General features: G+C 35.3%; 2 protein-coding genes across 2 annotated transcripts; both read right to left on the bottom strand.

Moving 5' to 3' along the window:
* Positions 1 to 3,916: 3,916 nt before the first annotated feature.
* On the bottom strand, positions 3,917 to 7,883 carry LOC134664674 (pro-cathepsin H-like). Its single transcript, XM_063521419.1, has 4 exons — positions 7,445 to 7,883; positions 5,753 to 5,873; positions 5,215 to 5,396; positions 3,917 to 4,029 (listed from the first exon to the last, which is right to left on the bottom strand). The coding sequence occupies exons 1-4, from the start codon at positions 7,881 to 7,883 to the stop codon at positions 3,917 to 3,919; spliced, it is 855 nt and encodes a 284-aa protein (XP_063377489.1).
* Positions 7,884 to 14,517: 6,634 nt separating this feature from the next.
* LOC134664302 (procathepsin L-like) lies at positions 14,518 to 19,553 on the bottom strand. The gene is made up of 5 exons (XM_063520869.1): positions 19,049 to 19,553; positions 18,442 to 18,562; positions 15,328 to 15,512; positions 14,892 to 14,999; positions 14,518 to 14,654 (listed from the first exon to the last, which is right to left on the bottom strand). The coding sequence occupies exons 1-5, from the start codon at positions 19,482 to 19,484 to the stop codon at positions 14,518 to 14,520; spliced, it is 987 nt and encodes a 328-aa protein (XP_063376939.1). The 5' UTR covers positions 19,485 to 19,553.
* Positions 19,554 to 23,722: the final 4,169 nt, after the last annotated feature.

Here is a 23,722-nt window from a genome sequence, read left to right on the forward strand (position 1 = left end):
TGACGGTGAAATAAATCTACTCGTTTTTTTTTTTCATAAATTATTTATTTACATACAATATATACCGGGTGTGGCCTGTAATATGAGCAAAAAATTAAACAGTAGGCTGTACTCCTCATACTGACCAACATTAGTTCAGCGACTTTTAAAAATAACTTGTGGTTAGATTTTTAATACACTTTAAAGTTTATTCTAAGACGCAATGTATTGCGAATTCTGTTATGTTTAAGGCGTGACAAGTAACGTATATGATAATGATATGGCGTGGCGATGGCGTCCAATGAAGATAATATTTATTTTGTATGAAAAATAGGGAGACTAAATACTTCATAATTTTTAAAAGTTGTTGAACAAAAGTGTCACCGTTTGAGGAGTACAATCTATGTTTTAATTATTTGCTCGTGTTACAGGCCACACCCGGTATACAGTGGTACAACTAAAAGAAATTAATAACTAGCTTAAATAAAAATTAATATTTAACAAGTTAACACATATCAGTGAAAGAGCTGGCGGCTACCTCGCACACGCACAACGTATCAGTATTGAGATTTGAGATACAGCGGCCTATTTTAGATTTAAGCTAGTTATTAATTTCGTTTAGTTGTATCACTGTATATATATTGTATGTAAATAAATGATTTAAAAAAAAATTGTAAGAAAGATATGTCAATTTTGACGTTTCCGCGATTCTGGAGGACCTCTTGAACGATTTCGACAAATTATGACTTAGATAATTAGATATCCAAGTCACATCTAGTCAATATCTAATGTAGATCTAGTTGATCTCTAAATCGTCTCTAGATCTTGTGATTATCTCGAAATCCGAATAGGCCTGAAAGCTTTGAGTGCAAAGTGTTATTCGTCTTTAGAGAGGCGAAACACGTGTCAAGTATTTAATTGTTCTTTTGGTGGTGGTTAGTTATATTTATTTGTATATTTTTCTACTCGGGTACTTTTATCTGTCATTTACATAGTCACGAACGAACATATAAGGGCGTACATTATTAATACTCCTTAAAAGTCTATAGTCTATTGCCCAAAAAAGCACTTGTATCGTTTTAGAGACATTACGATACGGTAAGCTAGTGCAGGGTAGCAGGTGGCACATACCGGTACATTGCTATCAACGTGACAAACGATTGAATGCATACGGTTTTTATTAAAAAAGAAACAAATTTGTACTGAGTTCATTGCTACCAACATAATAAAAAATACTTTTATACCCTACAGCACCACGACCCTGGTGCGGTGCGGTAGTGTTTAACGGCTTTAAAAAAAACATAACCATAGACATTACTCGTTTGTTTCTCGTTTGCCGCCTTTCCCGGTAATTTCTTGTTCTTTGAGTACTTTGCGTTACTATTTGTTTTGCGTTCATAAAAAGTGTTGAAAATGGACAAAGAGGACTACATTGTTTCTACACCTGAAGAAATATCCGCTGCAGCACAAGCAGCGACCGAAAATTCGTTGCCTAAGTACTAAATCTCAGCACCTATGCGACAAATCTTATGAGAAGTGGCATGGCGTGGAGATTGGAGCACAAAACTTCGTCATTCTCTGAAAACGTCTTTGGTGTATTTTCAAAGACTAATTGGAAGCACCGGATCAGATCTATCTTTTAAGCAAGGTTGGTATATGTTATAAAATTTTTTGATACACATTTTTAGGGTACACAGTACAACGAGCTATATTTATGTACATTTTATATTTTTGCATTGAAACTGAATATTATTTAATTCTCCTTTTTCTTGTTACAGGTTGCAGTAATATTTGGTATTATGGGTGCTTGTCGCAGACAAGACCTACATACATATAGTAATACCTACTATCCAAAATTTACATTGACATTTTCATAAATAAAATTTTGTTTATATTTTTTTGTATTTTATTTAATATTGCCTACTCATAGAAAAAGCATCGTATGCAACGTTGTATAAGTAGTCAAAAAATGCTCATGGCGTATTTATTAACAATGTTCGCCTTCGGCTCACATTGTTACCCACGCCACTCACATTTTTTGACCCCTCTTATGAAACTGTTGCATAAAATACTATTATTCTTGCGGTTTGAAGGTGGGAACATTAATTGCATGTATAAAATACACAAGTAAGTATAACGGGTTAGCAATGATTGACTAGCACGTTATCTTTTCGCGGATTAGCAAAGTAATATTTTTGGTTTTAATTAATATGGATTTCCGCAAAGTAACGCATTCTATTCATTTTATGGAGATGACAGGTATCAACCTACCCTTCGAATTTGACAAATATTATAACAGCTAATTGTGAAAAACGATTAGGTACTTGTTCGAAAGTGGTGTTCGGCTAGCGTGCCATGCGTGTTGGAGTCACCTGGCTTGGATAGTAAAGATCAGTCACAAGAGCTGGCACGAATGAAACGAATGAGCGAATGAAAATATCTGTGTATATGACATTAACCTATAAAATGGCGGCTCTGACTGTACTTATACCGATCGTAGATGTAGGCCTATTATGGATGGCTTTATCCAAGTGATAAAATATCCGATAATTTTACAGACGTCGATTGAAAGTGACGGATACCGTTTTATCACACTGTCACGTAGAACGATCATCGTATCGGTAGTTCAAGTACAAATCGCATTGTACGTATAAGAAGAGATCGGATGGACTGATCTTTGGTGAACTGAAATTACAGATGAATTACCTATAAACGATGACAGAACCCTCTTGTGAAGTCAGTCCTTTTTTAAGAAGGATACAATTCAAGCTTAGGCTTACAGTTTTAAATAGCTCTAATAAAGAAAAGGCTATTGACACCAAATTTATTTATTTTCCAAACATAACACTTTTAAAATTTAATTTCAAATTTCGGTAATGGTCGATATAATTATAATGTTTTATTTTTGTATTTTTCAAAGCCATGTTGATTGCCTGTGGTATGATAGAAGCTTAAATGATAAAAATGATGCACGAGCCAAGCTAGCAACTAACTACCAAACCAGTACCCATTGGAGGGGTCAAAATAGATGTATATTAAAGTTGGTGAAAACGAGGCCCAAGCTAGGAGGCAAAGGATGCGGTAAAGAATTAGCTCCACCCCGTCGCCACTGCAGGTTGAATCTTGTTATGTTTACTCGGAACTCGGGCGCTTTATATTGTCATTACATTACAGACGTTGTGTAAACTTTGTCGAAAATACCACAGGAGTTGCCTTCTCGCAACAGTCTCGAGTAGCCTTTTTCGCCAAAGTTTTCCCCCCAGGAGTGTTTAATTATCCAGAACTTTTTGCCGTTTTCTGCGAAAGAAACAGTCAGTTTTAATAAATAATTCTGTAAGTATAGGTAGCATAAATATGATCATGTTTCAGAAACCAATTTTTAAAGCTTCAAAGCTTTAAATATCTTACAATAAACTATTGTATACAATTTTTAAAATGACACTATTTTAGTATCGCCATACAGCGGGGAAAACGGCCAGCCTTCGGGGCACCTTGCCCGTTGACGGCGACCTGGGCCAAATTACAATGAGATGAAGATGTAACCAACTTGCCTCTTACGTTTCCACATCTAATCGAAGGGTGTGTTTCGGCGGTACCGGGGCAACCTGCCGAATCCTACACCAAGTCAGACGACGCAACGGAGCCACGCTGTTACGTCGTCGCCCAAATCTAATGTTTAATTTGTCTTTGGTTTTTATTTGTAGTTTCTTTGTACTTATTGTATTTTATTTTGTAGTTTCACAGTGCCTTGGTTTTACTGTAATGCTGTGTTACTTATTTGACTAATAAATAAAAATAAAATAAATCTACCCTCGAGTACGTAGCTCCCACGTTCTGGACGGTCGACCAAGGCAAGCCAGAGGCAGACAATTTGCACAACTCACTCTATCACATGACTCTCGGAAAATATAAGTAGGTACCTAGTAAATAAAAAAAATCACAAACCTTCTCCGTACCCCACCAATAGCAAAAACGTGTATCCTTCGTCGTCTTTGCAATTAGGTTTTAATATACCTCCTTTATAGGACTTATAGTCGCCGACTTTAACACCTGAAACAAAAAAGAAAGGATGTTTAGCTAGTCTCTTTGTTCAAAAGTTTTTCCACATACATTTAAGATCTGTTCAGACGGGGCGAATTTTTCGCCAATCTGATTAAATTGTCCGATCAAATCAGGCCGTGCGAATTCCACCGCCGATTATAACCGAAATTACCGATAGAGAATGGCAAGTTTTCTTTTGTGCTATAAAGGTTAAATAAATAAATAAAATGGAGTGCGGACGCAAGAATATCAATATGTGCCATTAGTATTCGCGATTGGGGGCATTTTTTTTTAATTTAGAGCGGTCAAATAAGGTGGTGGTACTAGTGCTCGACATGCTATTGGTCATCTATTGATGACACCCTGCTGTCACCTCTATTGACAATCACTTATGTATTACTAATAAAATCAGAAGTTTTCTGAAAAAACTCATTAAATGCTTAAACAACCATATTGAAAAAATATTCCCTGTAACTTTTTTAAATATTATTTTTGTAAGACCAGTTCAAAATTTAGAGGGGATAGACATATAATTTTGGTATTTACAAACACATAGGTGGGATAGACACATAATTCAATCACAATAAAAAAATCACTAGATTTTTTCATAATATTTTACTGACTCAAATTTATTTAAACACATTTATTATAAAATTACATTTACAGCTCAAGCCTTTGAGAAAACCGTAACTTCTGCCCCTGACTATGTACCATCCATAGCGAACTTTGTATGGAACCTGATCCAAAAATTAACAGACCTGAGAGCTACTTAATTTCGTCCTATTGTAAAATATATTATAATATTATTTACTATTTAAAATCTTTGGTTTATTTTGGACGAAGCATGTTGCGGATTTGCATTTGTAGCCACCTGACGAAGCCTGTGTTGTGGATATCCTGATTAAAAATTTGATGTAATTAGTTTTATATTTTTTTAATAAAATGTGAGAAGAGCGTATGTGGGGCACCCGGGCGGAAAACGTCCGTCTGGGCGTCCCAGATACCGCTGGAGTGACGAAGCCCAAAAAGACCTGTCCGCCTTCGGAATACCCAACTGGCGCGAAGTGGCGCAGAATAGGGCAGAGTGGCGCTCTCTTGTGTCAGAGGCCAAGATCCTTTTTGGGTCACTGGGCCAGTAATGTATCTATGTATAATAAAATACACAACCATTTAAAATAAAATATTAGGACATACCAATTGACAAAGGTCCGAGCATTGCCACAGCATCCATCAAATAGTATTCTTCTTCAATTAAAAAATGTGCGGTACGACCCGACACCTGTACAATTCCTTTCTTATCGTCATCTTTACACAGGCTCTTCCTTGGAAGATACGGATAGTCTTCTTCTTTCTCTATATTTATTACATATAAATCTCTGAAAAAAAAACAAAGATTTTGAATGGCAAAAAATATGTAGGTGTCGTGGAAGGAATACTCCGGACGGACGAGTGTAATGAAAAAACGTAGTAGACGATTGTAGTAAACGAGTCGTAGTTGTATAAAGACTGGATTTCGAGATAATCAAAAGATCTTGAGACGATTTAGAGATCAACTAGATCTACATTCGATATCGACTATATGTGACTTGGATATCTAAGTCATAACTTGTCGAAATCGTTCAAGAGGACCTCCAGAATCGCGGAAACGTCAAATTTGACATATATTATCCGTATCGTAACTTGTTGAAGTCTAGTAGAAATTTAGTTCATTTTCCGAATCGAGCCGTCTTACCTCATTACAACATCCGGCCACCCTCCATCGCAACCTCCACTTTCAAGACAATCAAGAACCTGACTTTCGGAAAGGGCTAAGCATTGGTGATGTTTGATAGCGTACAGCGCTTCAATGTTTCCTGTAAATATACACGGTGTAACATGAGGAAACCGAATCATTTTAACAGCGTATTCCTGATCATATTTAGACACAAAATGTCCTATAAACTTTTTTGAAATTCGCCTAGTTTCAGAGATAATATTAATTAAAAAAAAAAACAAGTTTGATGGTGATGTTGCTGCTATGGGATGTAGTCTAAATATCCTTATTGATAGATGTCAAAAAGTGACAAGTAACACTTTGCAAAAAGTAGGATGTACGAAAAAAAATGTAAAAATCAATTTTAAGTGACAAGTTTACCAGTAACATTTATTTTTTATGCACAAATACATTCGAAAAATTTAAAAAACAAAACAAAAATATATTTTTTTTTGGCGAAATTTAACTAAACTCATAAGTATTACATTTTGTCCTTGTTTTGATCTCAGAAATGCGTGGTTGAAATTATTCGGTTTCCTTATGTTACACCGTGTTTTAAAACAGTTTTAAAATATTTAATATTTATTACGCATATATGTTTTGTTCTTATCTGTCTATGAAGGGGCCCACAGAATACCAGTTCGCCGGACGATATCAGCCTGTCAGTTGTTTGGAGTTGTCAAAGTTTTCAAACTAACAGGCTGATATCGTCCGGCGAACTGATATACTATGGACCCCTTTAAGTTGTGAATTGGACACACGGATACAAAGCAGTAAGTAAGTAGATATAACACTTATTTAAACTCTCGCGTTTTGTAGTACGTATTAATTACCCGAACGGTCTACGAGTTCATTGCTTTTACCTTAAATTCCCTCGTTTCAGCTGAGTTGCACCATACTATATGTGGTTCCGTAATGACCGACTTCCCAGCAATATGTCAACGAAGGTATTAATAAACAACACTGAACTAGGTACCCGAAATAAATAATAATAACTAAGGAGATACAAAAAAAAGTAATAATAGTAGATAGGTATAATTTTATCAAATGGTGGCTACAATGAAATATCTTTGAGTAGACTATAGTTCGTTTTTTTTAGCATTAGAAAGAAGGTAAGCGATCTCGACATGTCTTTTAATTGAAATACGCTTTTTAAAAATCAGTAACTATTACTTAAGTATGAAAGCAGAAGAATATAAATGATCGTATTAGATTCATAATTGTTACATATTTCTCGTGACTTATTTTTTAAACGTGTTTTGACAATAAAAAGACACATCAAGATTGTTTACCTTATTTCTAATGCTAAAAAACGAAGTACCTATAAGAGCAAGTTAAAAACAGCAACAAAATAATGGACAATAGTAAATAACCCAGAATATTAAATAGTCAATCAATCATCCAAATAAATGATGCTCTAGGGACCGAGCGAAACCGACATCTTTGTGTTGACACAAGCTGATATATGCTTAAACAGATTATTTTAGCTAAAAAAATAATGTGCAAAACAATTTAAAATAGTGTGCTAGAACAGAAAAGTGTTACTTTGATCCCTCCTAACAGGGAAGAAAAGTGCCACTTTGATCCCTCCTAGCAGGGAAGAAAAAGCCCTTTTCCAAATTGGTGATGTAAAACCCTTTTTCGAATTGGTGATATAAAAAGTTACCTTACCAATAGCACTGAAGATATAGCCGCTGCCACATTGCCCTTGGTCCTTAACGTGTGAAACCGCATTACGATCCCTCCAGTCGACATTTTTAGGAAGAGGAGGACGTGACCCAAACTCGAGTTTTACTTTCTGTGCCGTTTCATTTGAGGGCATTAAACCAAAGTAGTACTCAAGCTCTTTAGGCTTGAGATCAGCAAAATGATTTACTGCAAACACAGTATCAGGAAACATGGCATTTCGCTCATTTATATCTTTCAAAGTTTCCTTGAAAATTTCAAGCCTTTCATAGTACTCCCTTTGATTGTATACTTTCTTATACTCTTGGACATAGTTCTTGAAAAGGTTCTCAGCGTCTTCCACGTCGTAGTATGGCTTGTCATAAGCAGCCAAGACCGTGCTGCTGGCAAGGCAGACCGTCGCCAGGACAATCGGCACAAACATGGTGTTTGTTAATAGTTATGAGCTCACTGGAACGCTACCAGCACACTCGTCGTCAAAGTTATTTTTTTCGCCTTTTTATAGAAAAAAATATTAAAAAACTCGGTCAGTTTAAGTACTTCCACGTGTACTTATCTCAAAATAATTGAAATAACATTAGTTACTTTTATTGCTGAATATTATCAGAACCAGCTAACCAGCTATTCCTAACTAGTTGCTAATAGCAAATATAAAATGTTTCTAATTATGAAAATGATGTTGGACTGTTGGAGCCACATGGGGTGAGACTATCTCAGCCCTAAAATACCCCATTTGGTGTCGTATCCAGCCCATCGACACCCCATACTTTGATAATTTAAGAACGTACTTGTTACCAACATTGAGGCATAGAAATAATCTTATCGAATTAAAATGACTGCTGTTGCATTTTGGTGGCACATACCATACTTGCTTTTAACATAGACGTATTATACTTACTTTTCTTTAGGTTGGTATGATTGGTAGTAAAACGTCAAACGTCATTTGAATTGTCGTGAACGTGGAAAGACGTGGTTATTTTTTATTGTAATTTTGGCAAAATAACTTCAGCTGTTATTTAAATGAGGGCCAAATCTTTAAGGAAATGTGAAGTTTGTAGTGGGTGTGTAAGAAGCCTAACTACTGACGTATTTTTGGCCAGATTTCCACTTGATCCGAACAGGTGGGTAAACTGATGTTTGTGTGCAATATTTTCATTTTTTACTTTGAGTCGTTAACAGTTACTTATTTAATTAGTTTGAATTAGTTTTAGTCGTGTACAATCCATGATTAAAACGAAAATATTTTGTGAATAAAGTATTTTTAAGTAAAAAACTAAGTAACCTATGACACGAATAGTGTACGACCAATTTATCGATAATCTCTTTATTTCAGATGTCGATTATGGGCAAAGCTGAGGAAAAGGAAATGAGGATTTGGCGTATTTATTTATTTATTCAAAAGCTAAATGGAAGCAAGTTCATTTGTGGAAATCATTCTCCATCCAGTGCCTTCAATAAAAAGGGACCAGATTAAAAAAGAATGCGCGCGAATTCAGCATATTGTAATATGCCTACTTGAATAATAAACTATGTTATTTTTATCATGTAAAATAAAATTGTTTATATAATGTTCTTTTATTTTATTAATCCACGTGATTCTCAAAATGTACTGTTACAGTAGTACAGTAGGTAAATACAGCAGCACGTATCGCACATTTATCGATATCGATAAACAGTAGGTACTGGAAGTGTCGAGCCCTAGCGTTGTTTTTTTTGTGTTGGTAGTATTGTGTGTGGTTTTTTTAACAATTATGGCCTGGATGCGAGATCTTTAAGCCTGTATTTGGTGTGTTGGCATATGTACGTTCATAATTCGGTTCAAGGATTGTTCGAGAGTGCCGACTCTTAAAACGTAGTGATTATATGCTCTTTGGTCGTATCTAATCGTAGTGATAATCGTACCTTAATCGTGTAAACACTCAGACAAGATACAATTTTGTATCGTTAGCAATCGAGCCCACATGGGACCTAGCCAAGATGACAATCGTTTTAAAAAAAACGCCTATCGAAAGGAGGGTGGGCAAATATTGGGCCTATATGACCAATAAGGGCAAGCTATATACTTCTGGATAGCTTATTCTAAGTTCTAAAACTTTTACAATGGCAAGTAGTCCCAAATCTTAAATAAAAAATCGCCGCAGAAAGTAGTGTGAGTTGAAACCTGACTGTATAGTTTTTTTTTGATACTAAGTTCCTGTGTCACAGATCAGGAGGGTTTTGTTATTGTCGATGATTTTGTGTTACGATATTTTAGTTTTCTATTCGTTTTCTTACGTTTTTTTGCGTCTTACTTTTTTTTAAACAGCGATCTGACAGGTCTCGCTATACAAAAAAATTGAGTGGGTATTTAAAAAAACCCTTTCCGATGGTATGTCACTTATTCTTTTTGGTTCATTAGCCAGTGTCCATATAAAACTGCCCATCCTGAATAATGTGTGAGACCACGAATTAACCCTTGGGGTTCCGATCAAACTTCAGTGAGTCCCGATTGATGACCATGGAATTCTTAATTACCTATAGTAAAATTCTAATACCAGTGTAGGGAAACATCGAGAGGAAACCGGAATAATTCTAATAAGGCCTAGTTTATTCTCTGGGTTGCAAGGTCAGAATGGCAATGGCTTTCGTAAAAACTAGTGCTTATGCTAATTCATGGGATTAGTCAAGTGGAATCCAGGCCTACATGAGCGGGGACAATACGAAGAATATAATGAATCTAATATCAGTTTAACACATTCACTGCCAGCAAGTGATCAGCAACGCGTATAGTTTAGTAGGTTTTGTAGATTTAGTAGGGGACTATTGATATGTTCACCTCCTAACTAGTCAAAACAAAGTTACGGAGTCAAAAGTTGTGTTCCTAACATTATCCTCTATACCTTCTTATTTTTTGAAGAAGAAGAAGAAGATGAAAATCATTTATTTGAAACAACACATCTTAAAATTAATACAGACAAACATGTAACATAGATTAATGTAATTGGTTGTTTCAAAGATGATACCACTCAGCATGTGTCGGAGCACTTAGTGCAACGACGCTGATTTTCAGTGAACCCTTGAACTTATAAAAATAATAAATTAAACAATACTAAAAAAACAAAATTTCAATTCTTTCAAAAGCAGGAACTTAAAGTGGGAACAGAGATGATTAGCCACATTTTTACAGCATTACCTTTACTAAAGCGCTAAACAAACTATCACACCGTCGTTAAGAATAGCAAAAACAATTTTACAAAAACAAAAACCATTTTTTGGCCTAATAGGAATGTGGAATACATTTACCTAATTGATTTTTTTACGACCAACCTACATATACTACGTAAACAATTTTAAAAAATGTGAAAACTGTGGAATGCCCATTACGATAAAAGTATTGTTCAAGGTGACAAATTCCTTAATTTATATTTTTCAAATAGTTTTTTGCACACGGCACCATTATATATTGCTTTAAGGCCTTTAAGGTGTCTCAAATATTTCGTAAAAATTTGTTATGATAATTAGCTATCCGTTTGTTTTTATAGGGTAGTCGAACTAGGTACAAAATAGCGTCCAAGTGCGAGTCGAACTCGCCCATGAAGGGTTCCGTAGCAGCAAGTAACAGAATAAAATTGTGGTTTACGATTCATGATGTATTGAAAAAAAAAACTACTAACTAGACCTCGTTCAAACCAATTTTCGGTGGAAGTTTGCATGGTAATGTACATCATATATTTAAAAAAAAATTATAATTATTTTATTTTAGAAGTTACAGGGAGGGGGCACATTTTACCACTTTGGAAGTGTCTCTCGCGCAAACTATTCAGTTTAGAAAAAAATGATATTAGAAACCTCAATATCATTTTTGAAGACCTATCCATATATACCCCAGACGTATAGGTTTGATGAAAAAAAAATTGTGTTTGAGTTCTATGGGGAACCCCCAAAATTTATTGTTTCTTTTTTCTATTTTTGTGTGAGAATCTTAATGCGTTTCACAGAAATACATCTACTTACCAAGTTTCAACAGTATAGTTCTTATAGTTTCGGAAAAAAGTGGCTGTGACATACGGACGGACAGACAGACAGACATGACGAATCCATAAGGGTTCCGTTTTTTACCATTTGGCTACGGAACCCTAAATAGCGTTTTGTGAAATGAATTCCCAGCAAGCTAGAAATAATTTTAATGATTTTAACACGATTATACAAAAAAAAAAATATTAAGTGTCAATTTTTATCATGATTAGAGCAAAAATTTTCCGTCGAACATACCGTTTTGGAACTACAAGCAAAAAAATGAAAAGGACATTTTTTTTATCGGATTACACTAATTTAGACCCAAAAGAAGGTATTACGATACGATGATTTCCAGTTTGCCGGGAATTAATTCCTAGAAAAAAAAATTGACTGGTCTAATAGGCAGTTCGGCATGAAATTGTAGAAATTTTCTGACGGGCGTCACTAAGCTTCAATAAATAACCATAACCATAACCGTAACCATAATGCAATCATTCATATTTTTTTATTTTACCTTTGCTGCTGTTTGCTGTTGTTTGACTGTTGTTGAAGTTTGTCGTTGACATTTTGTAATGGATATTTTCACTCAAAAGTTTACAACAGATAAATTACACCAAGTAGGTACCTACTGACACTTTTTTTCTCCTATTGGAGCATTCCATGAAATTGTCTACCATTTGTCCCGTACAAACGCGATTTTCTGAAGATTTGCAAGTACAAGAGTTTCCTTTTCTATGACAAATGGTCAAAATTATGGACAGAAAAATAATTGGCTACTTTAAATGCCGAAAAAAAAGTCGCAACACAGGAAATAAAATGCGTTTGTACGGGACAGCCCGTGGAATGCTCCTATTAGGATCAAAAGAGCTCATGATTCCGAGTAGAAATAACATGAAAATCCCAATTTCTGAAAAAAAAAAGTGTAGGGGACAACTTTAAATAAAACGGCCCTAGTAGTTTCACCTCCTTAAAGAACATCTCAAAAATCAAAATCAAAAGCATTTATTGCAAACATATTACATAATATTAGGTAGGTAGGTACCTATACATAATATGGACCCTACAAGGGCGCAGCAATCTTATAAATAAATAACAAACTAAGTACTACAATAGTCTCTTCTGATTTACATTATATACCTATATGAGATCACATTAGTGTATCGTACTCGTAAGAGCTAATTTGCTTACGTTTATCAATATTAATAACATTTATTTATAATCCAGTAACTTTGTCGAATTTTGTAACCTGGCTATCTTGCGTCAAATCCGGTAGTTCTGATTTTTTGCAGGCTTGTTTATGATGTTGGCCCAATGAATAATCCAAGTTTGTGACCTCGAGCGCCGAACGCAACTTTGTCAAAAATCGAATAAACCGCATTTTTTTTAGATTTCGGCGATTATAACCCTAAGTACTAGTTTTTGGTAGTAACTTCCTAGGGCGTTTTTAAAGTAGACTAAATTTGCTACAATAAGACACTAGAATTGTCTCTGTACATCTAATATTTTCCGAGATGAAGCCTTTTAAAATTTTATAATTTTACATCAGTTCTTAGCTATAATATAAGGGTTAGGTAGGTAATTTATATGGAATTCATCACCGCCACGTTCTACAAAATATTATAGCTAATAAATATATATTATAGCTAAGAACTGATGTAAAATTATAAAATTTTAAAAGGCTTCATCTCGGAAAATATTAGATGTACAGAGACAATTCTAGTATTTTATTGTAGCATATTTAGTCTACTTTAAAAACGCCCTAGGAAGTTACTACCAAAAACTAGTACTTAGGGTTATAATCGCCGAAATCTAAAAAAAATTGCGGTTTATTCGATTTTTGACAAAGTTGCGTTCAGCGCTCGAGGTCACAAACTTGGATTATTCATTGGGCCAACATCATAAACAAGCCTGCAAAAAATCAGAACTACCGGATTTGACGCAAACGCAAAATGTATAGTTTTACTGTATTATTAATATAAAATGAAACAAAATGGTTTAAGTGCAGATACCCCATACATATTTCTAATAATAGTATGATACCTCATCATAAAATTCCTGCAGCGTGTAAAACGATCTTTAATATAATTGATCATGTATCTTCTTCATGAAGAAGTTCTTCTTCTTCTTCATCAATATTTTAACCAAACAGTTATTGAGTGATTCTCAAGAAAGTGACATCGACAGGTTAAAGTTAATTAATTTTTTTCATATGAAAAAGACCAAATAAACATACATTAAATTCAAATATTCGATGACAGTTTAATAAGATGCCACTATTTTGAGAATCACACTATTTCAACATGTTTGGTTTTCATCAGAAATTTCAGTTAACATTAGGCCAGTTTCTGGCAGTAAATACACGTTACCACAAAAAATGTCCAACCTTAATCTATATTTGAAGATTTCCCTCATCAGAGCATGTTAAAACCTTCATAGTTGCTAATGTGATGTAATGTTATATTCTGGCTGACAAGAATTTGAACTTATGAAAGAGCTATGCTCTTGTCGGTGGAGCAATCTCCAACTCATTCGGTCCGCTGCCAACTCCTTAACCTTCTGGTATGACACGACCTGAACCGTTTCTTTAATTTGGTTGAAATAATTTAATCTCTGTCTTCCTTTTCTTCTCTTTTCCTCTATTTTTCCTTCTATGATGTTCTTAAGGAACATGTCGTGTCGTAGCAGATATCGAATAGTACTCCTTTTCTATTGTTGTCTACTGTCTTTATTATATTTCTTTTCACTTCAAAGAAAATATTTGAATTGATCCGAAGTAGAATACTTGTAATACATCTTCCAAAAAAAACATGCATGAAGCTAATTGTAGTGTATTCAAGGGGACTTTATCAAGACTTACTAAAAAAATTAAGCAATATAAATGCATACCAAATTTATTTTAGTATTCATAAGATCGTAAAATATGCAACAAGTAAACCAACTCCTTATACAGATTTTTAGAATTTTGCTTATGATCTATGTTGAAAAGTATTTCATAATTCATAACCATTGTGAATGCGTGTAATGTGTGAACTTGTGAAGCCGGTAGACAGGATTGAAGAAGGTTATTCAACATGGCAGGTAGCCGTGTAGCCCGTGCCCATCTGACACGCGTTTACTCCTCGCCGCAGTCGCACATAGCCTTCCTCACCCCAATCCTTTCCCCACGAGTTCTTAATCAGCCAGTACTGTTTTCCATTTTCTATGAATAAAAAAACACATCAATGTTAATTAAGTCTGCATAATAATATTTGACGGATTCTTCTATTTTTCTTTGGTTTTCTTATAAGCAGCATAAATGTCAATTTTTACCAAAAAATTGCCTCGGGTGAAATTGGGTCACTTTATGCCCTTATTGTACAATCTACTATTTATCGGATTTTTTACTTTAGTAATACTTTAACTGTTCTGTCTTATTATCTATTACATTCTAACAAACCTTCTCCATATCCCACCAAGACCACGCCATGGTCAACACTTTGCCCTTTGCACTGGTTCGGTTCTAGTATTCCCTTTTCATAGAAAGCGAAGTCCGAGGCGCTTATGCCTAAAAAACAAAAACATATTTAACAAAAACAAAAACATATTTATTTAAGTAACATATTTTTCTGTTTATCTTTTCCCTAGGTATCTATATATTTCAATACCAGTAAAATGAGTACCTAGGTAACTTTAGCTCCCTCTTTGTAAAAGGTTAGTGGGAAATTAGATACGAGTGGCTTAAAATAAACCAGGATAATATTCGGAAACATGAACCCGAAATTAAAACTATGCAAACGTTGGTACAACACTGTTAACTGACAGTTCCTAAACCTTATTACAAAAGGCATAAGGTCAGTCGATGGACACTTAAAAGTGTTGCTGTTTGTACCTACCAACTGTTAGAGGTCCATAGTTTGACAACAGTTTCTTCAGCACCTCTTCGTCGGGGACTACTACTTCTTTACCATCTAATACCAAGGCAACTCCCTTACTCTTATCTTCACGACACTTTTTCTTCATGTCCTTATAGGGATAGTCTCCTTCCTTCTCCAACTTTTCCATCTTTATAGCTAATGCCCTGAAATTAATGCTTGTTACCTATAAGGTTGATAATAAATTATATCCTGAACGACGGTCCCGGAGAGTCCCTCATCTAGCTACCGGCGAGTATCTACTTGTACAGACATAACCTCATAGCCAGGATTATTCACCAGGGACTTGCTCTTCTATACCGCCGTGTCGCCGAAATAATTTTTAGCTTGTAGGATTTTACTATTGTATATATTATGTTAGTTTGTAAGGTATGTTCTTTACCTATGGGCCTTTGTTGCCTGATAATAAATGATATTTGATTAGATTTTTTTTTATTTATACGATATGGCTTTGTGGACCTCGAAGTACCGATGTCTGCGTTATTGACTACAGTACTGTCAGTGGTTATAGATCGATCCCAATAGAACGTGGCAAGACCATTTTTGAGAAATGGTGCAGGTGAGTACTTGCAAATAGTACGGTACTTCGAGGTCCACAAAGCCATATCGTACCTAGACTTGAGATAACCGCCATGTGGGATGTTCATTCGACGATCATATATAGTCCCGACCCCGATAGTTGTTACAGCGAACGGTTTGATTGTGAAAAGTCGCGATCAACACCTTGAAAGACTCACTCAGAGGTGGTTGGATCACTAACACCAGGTTCAGATGCAGAAGGCGCTAGTCTTGTACACAGCGTAGATATTCCTTCGGTTCCTTCCTCCCCGGCCCAAACCACCGGCAGCTTCGCCCAAGCTCCGCGCTGCTAGTGGCACCGTAATAGGGTAGGTTTTTCATAATGTATTTATTTGTATTTTATATAGTTCTTTATTTGTAGGTACAAAAATACCTATTTTACTTTTATACTCACATTGTAAAACCCTAAGACCAACAATGAATAAATGAAATAAGACCAGAAAAAGACTTAATGAACTTGTTTTGTTAATGACCTTAATAGATCTTATTTTTTTCCTGTAATCCTGACCTGATAACTCTTTCACGGCCGATTCAGCCACGGCGACTGCTATCAACTCCGTGTTTGTCTCTGGTGTGCTCGCAAGTGTCTATCTTATTACTTAAAGTTTGCGAACATTGTGGGCATGTGAGCACATCCTGACCTACACCAGTAGTATACACAATACACATGGCCTGAGCTTCTGGACCGTAACTGCGGGCTACATTAGCCCTAGGGGATAACTTTAGCCCAAATCAAAAAATGTTTCTACTTGCCACCATGTCATAGTCTATCGGTCAATAGTAGGAGTTCTAGCCGAAAATCGTAGCTGGCAATGTAAGCGCCCGATTGAGCACTGTTTGGTTGGTCTCGCAATCGTGTTCATACCTGTCAGTCATACTCGAAATGCGGACACGTGTGTTTGAGCAAAAATACCTCTACAAACTTTCGGTTAGAACTTTGTTTTTTGGTAGTACAAATATATATTTTTTGAAGTCATTTATGTATTTAGTAATATAACCATGTTAAGATAATAAAGATTTATTAACTTTGCCTTTAACTTTATAAGCAGTGGTGGCCGAGTGGATATGACGTCTGACTTTCAATCCGAAGGTCGAGGGTTCAAATCCTGGCTCGTACCAATGAGTTTTTCGGAACTTATGTACGAAATATCATTTGATATTTACCACTAGTTTTTCGGTGAAGGAAAACATCGTGAGGAAACCTGCATACATCTGCGAAGAAATTCAAAGGTGTATGTGAAGTCCCCAATCCGCATTGGGCTAGCGTGGGGACTATAGCCCAAGCCCTCTCGCGCATGAGAGGAGGCCTGTGCTCAGCAGTGGGACGTATATAGGCCGAAATGATGATGATGATGATGATTAACTTTGAGTAGTGATATTTGTCAAAATTAAAAGGAGGTATACTTTATCCCGCTTTTCGGGCTACATTGGCCCTGAGCCAAGACTGCAATATATCCTCCACACAAACAAGTACTGCTGGATAGATTACCAAACCAGGATCGAGTCATCAACAATGATCTTATATCTGAGATTTCTCTTCAAAAACTGCACCATTCTTGATGTGACACAAGTGTAGAAACAAGAATAAACGTTAAGACGAAAAAATAAATGTGCCTGCCGAGGTCTCCATTAGTGCTTCATCACTGACTGACGCAACATCATCAGGTTTGCAGAAAATAAACCCATAAAAGTAAAAGCAGTTTCAAAAAGTTTAAATAAAGGCTGTTTTTTTAAATGACACTGCTTTACGTAGGTATAAGAAAAATTTATATGATTACGTTGATCTCCTATCAAGATCAAGTCTAACAGAAAAGAAATATTAAACTATCTAAGTTAAGTAATAAATATTACTGGAGTAGCTTGATTATTGCAATGCATATTTTCTTTGCTTAAAAAAAGTGATTGTTTTAGCTTAAAAAGGGTTGTTATCACATTTTTTTTTTGTGGATTTATAGGTCTAAAATTAGAAGTCAAAATTTTGTTGATTTTTTCAATAAAAATACTCTTGTTAGTACCACATACTTCTTGTTATGTTTTTATGTTACCCGTAGGGGTATACGGTGTACTTTCATTGGCCCAAATATGCACACAATAGGCTATTTCATTTTGGACCATAGTAGACCCTTATAAACAACATTGACCCAAAATAAAAAAATAAATAAAAAATATTAATTCGAGTGGATTTTTCTTTTTATATGCGTAAACTTATTGAATATATCCTTAAGTTACTATTAAACTTGATTTCGTTCTAATATATCAATAACAGCAGAAATGGCAGACGGGTTTGTAAAAAGTTTGATTATTTTTGGTCAAAGTAACCCGCAGTTACGGTAAGTTCGATTGACCAGGAATACTCAAATTAGTTTTTTTATACATGCATGTGCAGGCAATTAATATATTGGTATTGCAGTCAGTTAACGCTAGACTAGCTTCAATTATTAATTTCCTAAAGTAGTAGTAAAATATTTCAATAATATAAATAAAAAGCGAACCCACTGGAAAACTTCATGCATTGTTCCTCCTCCGCAACTTGCTCTCTCAAGACAGTCAAGGGCCTGTCCTTCGGAGAAGGCTAGGCATTGTTTGTGTTTGATGGCGTACTGTCCTTCAATTTCACCTGTGAACAATGTAAAATTATATTCTCTTGTGATTTTTTACAGAGAAGATACGTAGAATTAAATAAATTACATTTATTGGAATGGTGAGAGGCTTTGAAAGACACATTACAGTTTTTCGAATGTTCGAATATTTCAAAAGTACCTAGGTACCAATTAATTTGTGATATTTGAGCGGAGTAGGCACTGATTTTCTATATTCATAATTAAATTGTAAAAGGGGTGATCTCCGAGGCCACGGGGACAACGCCGTCCTCGAAACGCCGGAGGTAAATCTTACTCGTAAAACTTGAATACGCGATTAAATCCCGTTGTTACAGTTTATATTAATAATACGTAAAAATCGTGAAAGTTTAAATCACTGATTTCCTAAATTACCGTTTTCAAGAAACCCGAATTCTAGCCTTTTAATTTTGCAAGATACCTATAACGAATAAAGTTCAGGAATCCAAAAACTATATAAACAAGTAAGATAAGTGTAAGCTTACCAACAGCACTGAAGATATAGCAACTGCCACATCGTCCTTGGTTCTTCACATGAGTTACCGCATCTTTTTTCCTCCAGTCCAATTCAGTAGCTGTAACCTCGGGCAAATCAGGGAGTACCGCTTTCGTCCTATTTCCACTTGGGAGTTTGAAACCGTGGTATTGCGCCCGCTCATGTGGCTTCAGATCAGCAAAGTGATTTACTCCAAATACTGTGTCAGGAAACCTGTCATTTCGCTCATTTATGTCTTTCAAGGTTTCCTTGAAAATCTCAAGCCTTTCATAGTACTCCCTTCGGTTGTATACTTTCTTATGCTCTTGGACATAATTTTTGAAAAGGTTCTCAGCGTCTTCCACATCGTAGTATGGCTTGTCATAAGCAGCCAAGACCGTGCTGCTGGCGAGGCTGACCGTCGCCAGGACAATCGGCACAAACATGGTGTTTGTTTATAGTTATGAGCTTACCAGAACGTTACCAGTAGACCCACTGATGATGTTACAATTTTACGCAGCCTTTTTATAAAAAAAATATTAATTGATAAAATACCTCAGCCTCTACGTATATTTTACTGTCTCCAAATTTTTTAGATTGCGTACCTACATAATTTAGTTTTATTACGCCGATTGATATTTTTTATGAAGAAACTAAACCTTGAAATACCTTAGTCAGTTTAAATTCTTCCACGTGTTTATTTATGACTGAATAACTTTTATCTTTACCTATTTTAAACTACGTACCTGCCTGTGTACCCATTTGATGTGCCTACATATATTTTATACATCTTATTATTAATTAGGTACACGTGGTTTTTATTACAAGCTTTTTTTATTTTATTTTTTTAGTTTCACCTGACCGTTGTCTGTCTGTCTGTCTGTCTGTATGTAATCAAATCTTGCAAGTTAAATTTGATCCAGTTCCCGGTTTCCGACTGAGCTGAAATTTTGTATACATACGTAAGTCGGATGACAATGCAAAATTATGGTGTTATCGAGCTGATCTGATGATGGAGACCGGAGGTAGCCATAGGAACTCTGTGATAAAACAACGAAACCTAATTGTGTTTGGGGTTTTTAGAATTGTCTCGATGAGTATTAACTAATGTTGCCTGTGGAAAGAAAAGTACAGTCGGCGATAAAAGCTTGTACCAAAAATGAAATTTTTGCCAAAAACTTATTTTTCCCATGAGGTGACAACATTCAGCATTAAAAGGCAAAACCCATAATTATGCTTATCCTGGCGGCTGTTTACAGTAAACAATTCTTCAGCGCGCAACTTTAATTCACTTTAATACTAAGTAGCAGGTTAAGATTGTCCAACCGTAAGTGAAGGTAACCGCTAGACCCACATTTGCTCTCTTGTCCCTATTAGAGACCTAGTTTTAATTTTAAGAGCTAGAAAGTTTCAGTGTATTCAAGGCCCTTAAGCCTTTATAAGGCAGAGGGAATATATTTCCCACCTGATTTTGAACTTTATTTCAAAGTAATAGAGTTCAATTTTGCATAATTCCTGACACCTTTATGCCTTATAAAGGGTTAAGGCCCCGGGTATTTAATTTTCTGTTATAAATAAAAGTTGTAACTCTGTAGTTAGGTAACACGCATTTAGGGGTGACACCCGACCGTGAACATCAGTAGTGCCACCTATAAAAATTCGTAAAATGAAAGCGATAGAGTATATCCTGAGCTATTTAACAAAAATTACAATTACTCTTTTTAAATATATTTTACAATTTTTATTGAATTTTGGGGTGACACCCACAATTTCCGCACCGGGTGCCACCCATGCTAGCTACGCCACTGGGCGGTGTAACTAGTGCTATTGCGATGAACAACACGATGTCTGGCTCATTGGCATTGGCTGCCAGTGATTATTTTGATAGTCGACCCCAATAGAGCGTGGCACGACCATTTTCGAGAACCTTAAATAGGTAGATGCAGAAGGCGGTAATTTTATACTTTATTTTTGCATCCATATTGTAAAAAAACTTAACTTATGATGAAAGATAAATAAAGAGATTAAATTAATATGAGTATATATAAATCTGTCCAGTTCATACTTAAATAGGTAGCTAGTAAGATATCCAGTCTGGTAAAATTAAAAGGCTGCTATTTAACTGATCACCAGATTTAGTAAAATTTAATACCAAAAAAATATATTTTACCACCCTAAAATAATGAATGATCACCAAAATTATAACACCATTTTAATGTGAAATGATTACCAATTGTATTACATTTTACTATCCTTTAAAAGGAAACGACACCAAAGTAATCATTATTAACTCAAAAATAGTAAATGATTACCAAATTTCAAACCCCATTTTAATGTGAAATGATAACCAAATTTTTACATCTTGCTATCCTATTAAAGAAAATGACACAAAAATAATCATTGTAAACCCAAAAATAGTAAATGACCACCATAATTAGAACTCCATTTTAATGTAAAATTATAACCAAATTTTTAAATCTTGCTATCCTATTAAAGCAAATTACTCCAAAATAATCATTGTAAACCCAAAAATAGTAAATGACCACCAAAATTGTAGTTTTCTAGTAGCATTTATTTTCTGTATGGGTCGCAGTTCAAACCTAACCTAACCCACTTTTCCAGTAGCATTTCTTTTCTGTAAGGGTCGCAGTTCAAACCTAACCTAACCCACTTTTCCAGTAGCATTACTTTTCTGTAAGGGCCGCAGTTCAAACCTAACCTAACCCATTTTTATAGTAGCATTTGGTTTCTGTAAGGGTCGCAATTCAAACCTAACCTAACCCACTTTTCTGATAGTTTCTGTAAGGGTCGCAGTTCAAACCTAACCTAACCCACTTTTCTAGTAGCATTTCGTTTCTGTATGGGTCGCAGTTCAAACCTAACCTAACCCACTTTTCTAGTAGCATTTCGTTTTTGTAAGGGTCGCAGTGCTAACCTTACCTAACCCACTTAACTGATAGCAGTTTAACTTACTTTTCTAGTAGCATAACGAAATGCTACTAGAAAAGTAGGTTAAGTTAGGTAGGTATGCGGTGCGAGGTACGGGGGGGTTGAGCGGGAGGGGCTAGTAATTTTGGCATCAGTTTACTTTATTTGGTAATATGTATACATTTTTTGGTAATCATAGTGGTTTATTTAGGTGAAAATATCGCATTAATTTGGCCTTCAAGATTTGGTGATCATTAATGATTTTTGGTGGTCATTCAATATATTTGGTATTTGAATACAATTTGAAGGTGAATACAATACAAGTCGTAATTAAAACGGTGGTACTTTTGTATTTTTAGGCCTTATTTTTTTGGTGTTCAGTATTTTTTTTTGGTAAGCATGATTTTTTTATTTAGGGTACATAAGTATTTTTTGGTGGTCATTATATTTGTAGCCAAATGAAAATACCTAATAAAAGTAACAAACACTATTTCGAAAACTTGGAGACATCATAATACACGTGTAGACAATTAAACTAAGGTATTTACTTTAATTGTCATTTTTAGGGTTCCGTAGCCAAATGGCAAAAAACGGAACCCTTATTAATGGATTCGTCATGTCTGTCTGTCTGTTCGTCCGTATGTCACAGCCACTTTTTTCCGAAATTATAAGAACTATACTGTTGCAACTTGGTAAGTAGATGTATTCTGTGAACCGAATTAAGATTTTCACACAAAAATAGAAAAAAACCAGGCAAGTGCGAGTCGGACTCGCGCGAAGTGTTCCGTACCATAATGCAAAAAAAAAACGAAAAAAAAAAGCATAAAAAAATGGTCACCCATCCAATTACTGACCATTCCCGACGTTGCTTAACTTTGGTAAAAAATTACGTTTGTTGTATGGGAGCCCCATTTAAATCTTTATTTTATTCTATTTTTAGTATTTGTTGTTATAGCGGCAACAGAAATACATCATCTGTGAAAATTTCAACTGTCTAGCTATCACGGTTCGTGAGATACAGCCTGGTGACAGACGGACGGACGAACGGACAGCGAAGTCTTAGTAATAGGGTCCGGTTTTACCCTTTGGGTACGGAACCCTAAAAAAAAACAAATTTTGGGGGGGTTCACCATACTTAGATCAATTATTTTTTTCATCAAACCCATACGTGTGGGGTATCTATGGATAGGTCTTAAAAAATATGATATTGAGGTTTTTCATATAATTTTTTTCTAATCTGAATAGATTGCGCGAGAGGCACTTCCGAAGTGGTAAACTGTGTGCCCCCCCCCCTGTAACTTCTAAGATAAGAGAATGATAAAATGTATGTAGGTACATCATATATTGCAAACTTCCATCGAAAATTGGTTTGAACGAGATCTAGTATTTAAGTAGTTTTTTTTTAATACGTCATGAATCGTAAACCGCAATTTTATTATGTTAAGCTGGTACGGAACCCTTCATGGGCGAATCCGACTCGCACTTGGCCGCTTTTTGTATTAAATAAACTGATAAAATTAAGAATCCATTAAAAAACATATTCACGCAATCTCAAAAATTTTGATACAACATACACGTGGAAGTACTAAAAATGACTGAGGTATTTTAATTATTATTTTCTGTATAAAAAGGCTGCGTAGAAAAGTCATTACAACAGATCAGAACTATCAACGAACACCATGTTTGTGCCGATTGTCCTGGCGACGGTCTGCCTCGCCAGCAGCACGGTCTTGGCTGCTTATGACAAGCCATACTA

This window comes from Cydia fagiglandana, chromosome 5, assembly GCF_963556715.1.
Source record: "Cydia fagiglandana chromosome 5, ilCydFagi1.1, whole genome shotgun sequence".
Lineage (NCBI taxonomy): Eukaryota > Metazoa > Arthropoda > Insecta > Lepidoptera > Tortricidae > Cydia > Cydia fagiglandana.

What these genes read in the sequence shown, in the direction of transcription:
- LOC134664674 (XM_063521419.1), bottom strand. Translation starts at nt 7,883, where the DNA reads ATGTTTGTGCCGATTGTCCTGGCGACGGTCTGCCTTGCCAGCAGCACG. An exon ending in CTATATCTTCAGTGCTATTG is followed by an intron (nt 5,874 to 7,444) that starts GTAAGGTAACTT and finishes GTATATTTACAG; the next exon opens with GAAACATTGAAGCGCTGTAC. An exon ending in GCTCGGACCTTTGTCAATTG is followed by an intron (nt 4,030 to 5,214) that starts GTATGTCCTAAT and finishes TTTTTGTTTCAG; the next exon opens with GTGTTAAAGTCGGCGACTAT.
- LOC134664302 (XM_063520869.1), bottom strand. Translation starts at nt 19,484, where the DNA reads ATGTTTGTGCCGATTGTCCTGGCGACGGTCAGCCTCGCCAGCAGCACG. An exon ending in CTATATCTTCAGTGCTGTTG is followed by an intron (nt 18,563 to 19,048) that starts GTAAGCTTACAC and finishes CATTGTTCACAG; the next exon opens with GTGAAATTGAAGGACAGTAC. An exon ending in CTATGGACCTCTAACAGTTG is followed by an intron (nt 15,000 to 15,327) that starts GTAGGTACAAAC and finishes TTTGTTTTTTAG; the next exon opens with GCATAAGCGCCTCGGACTTC.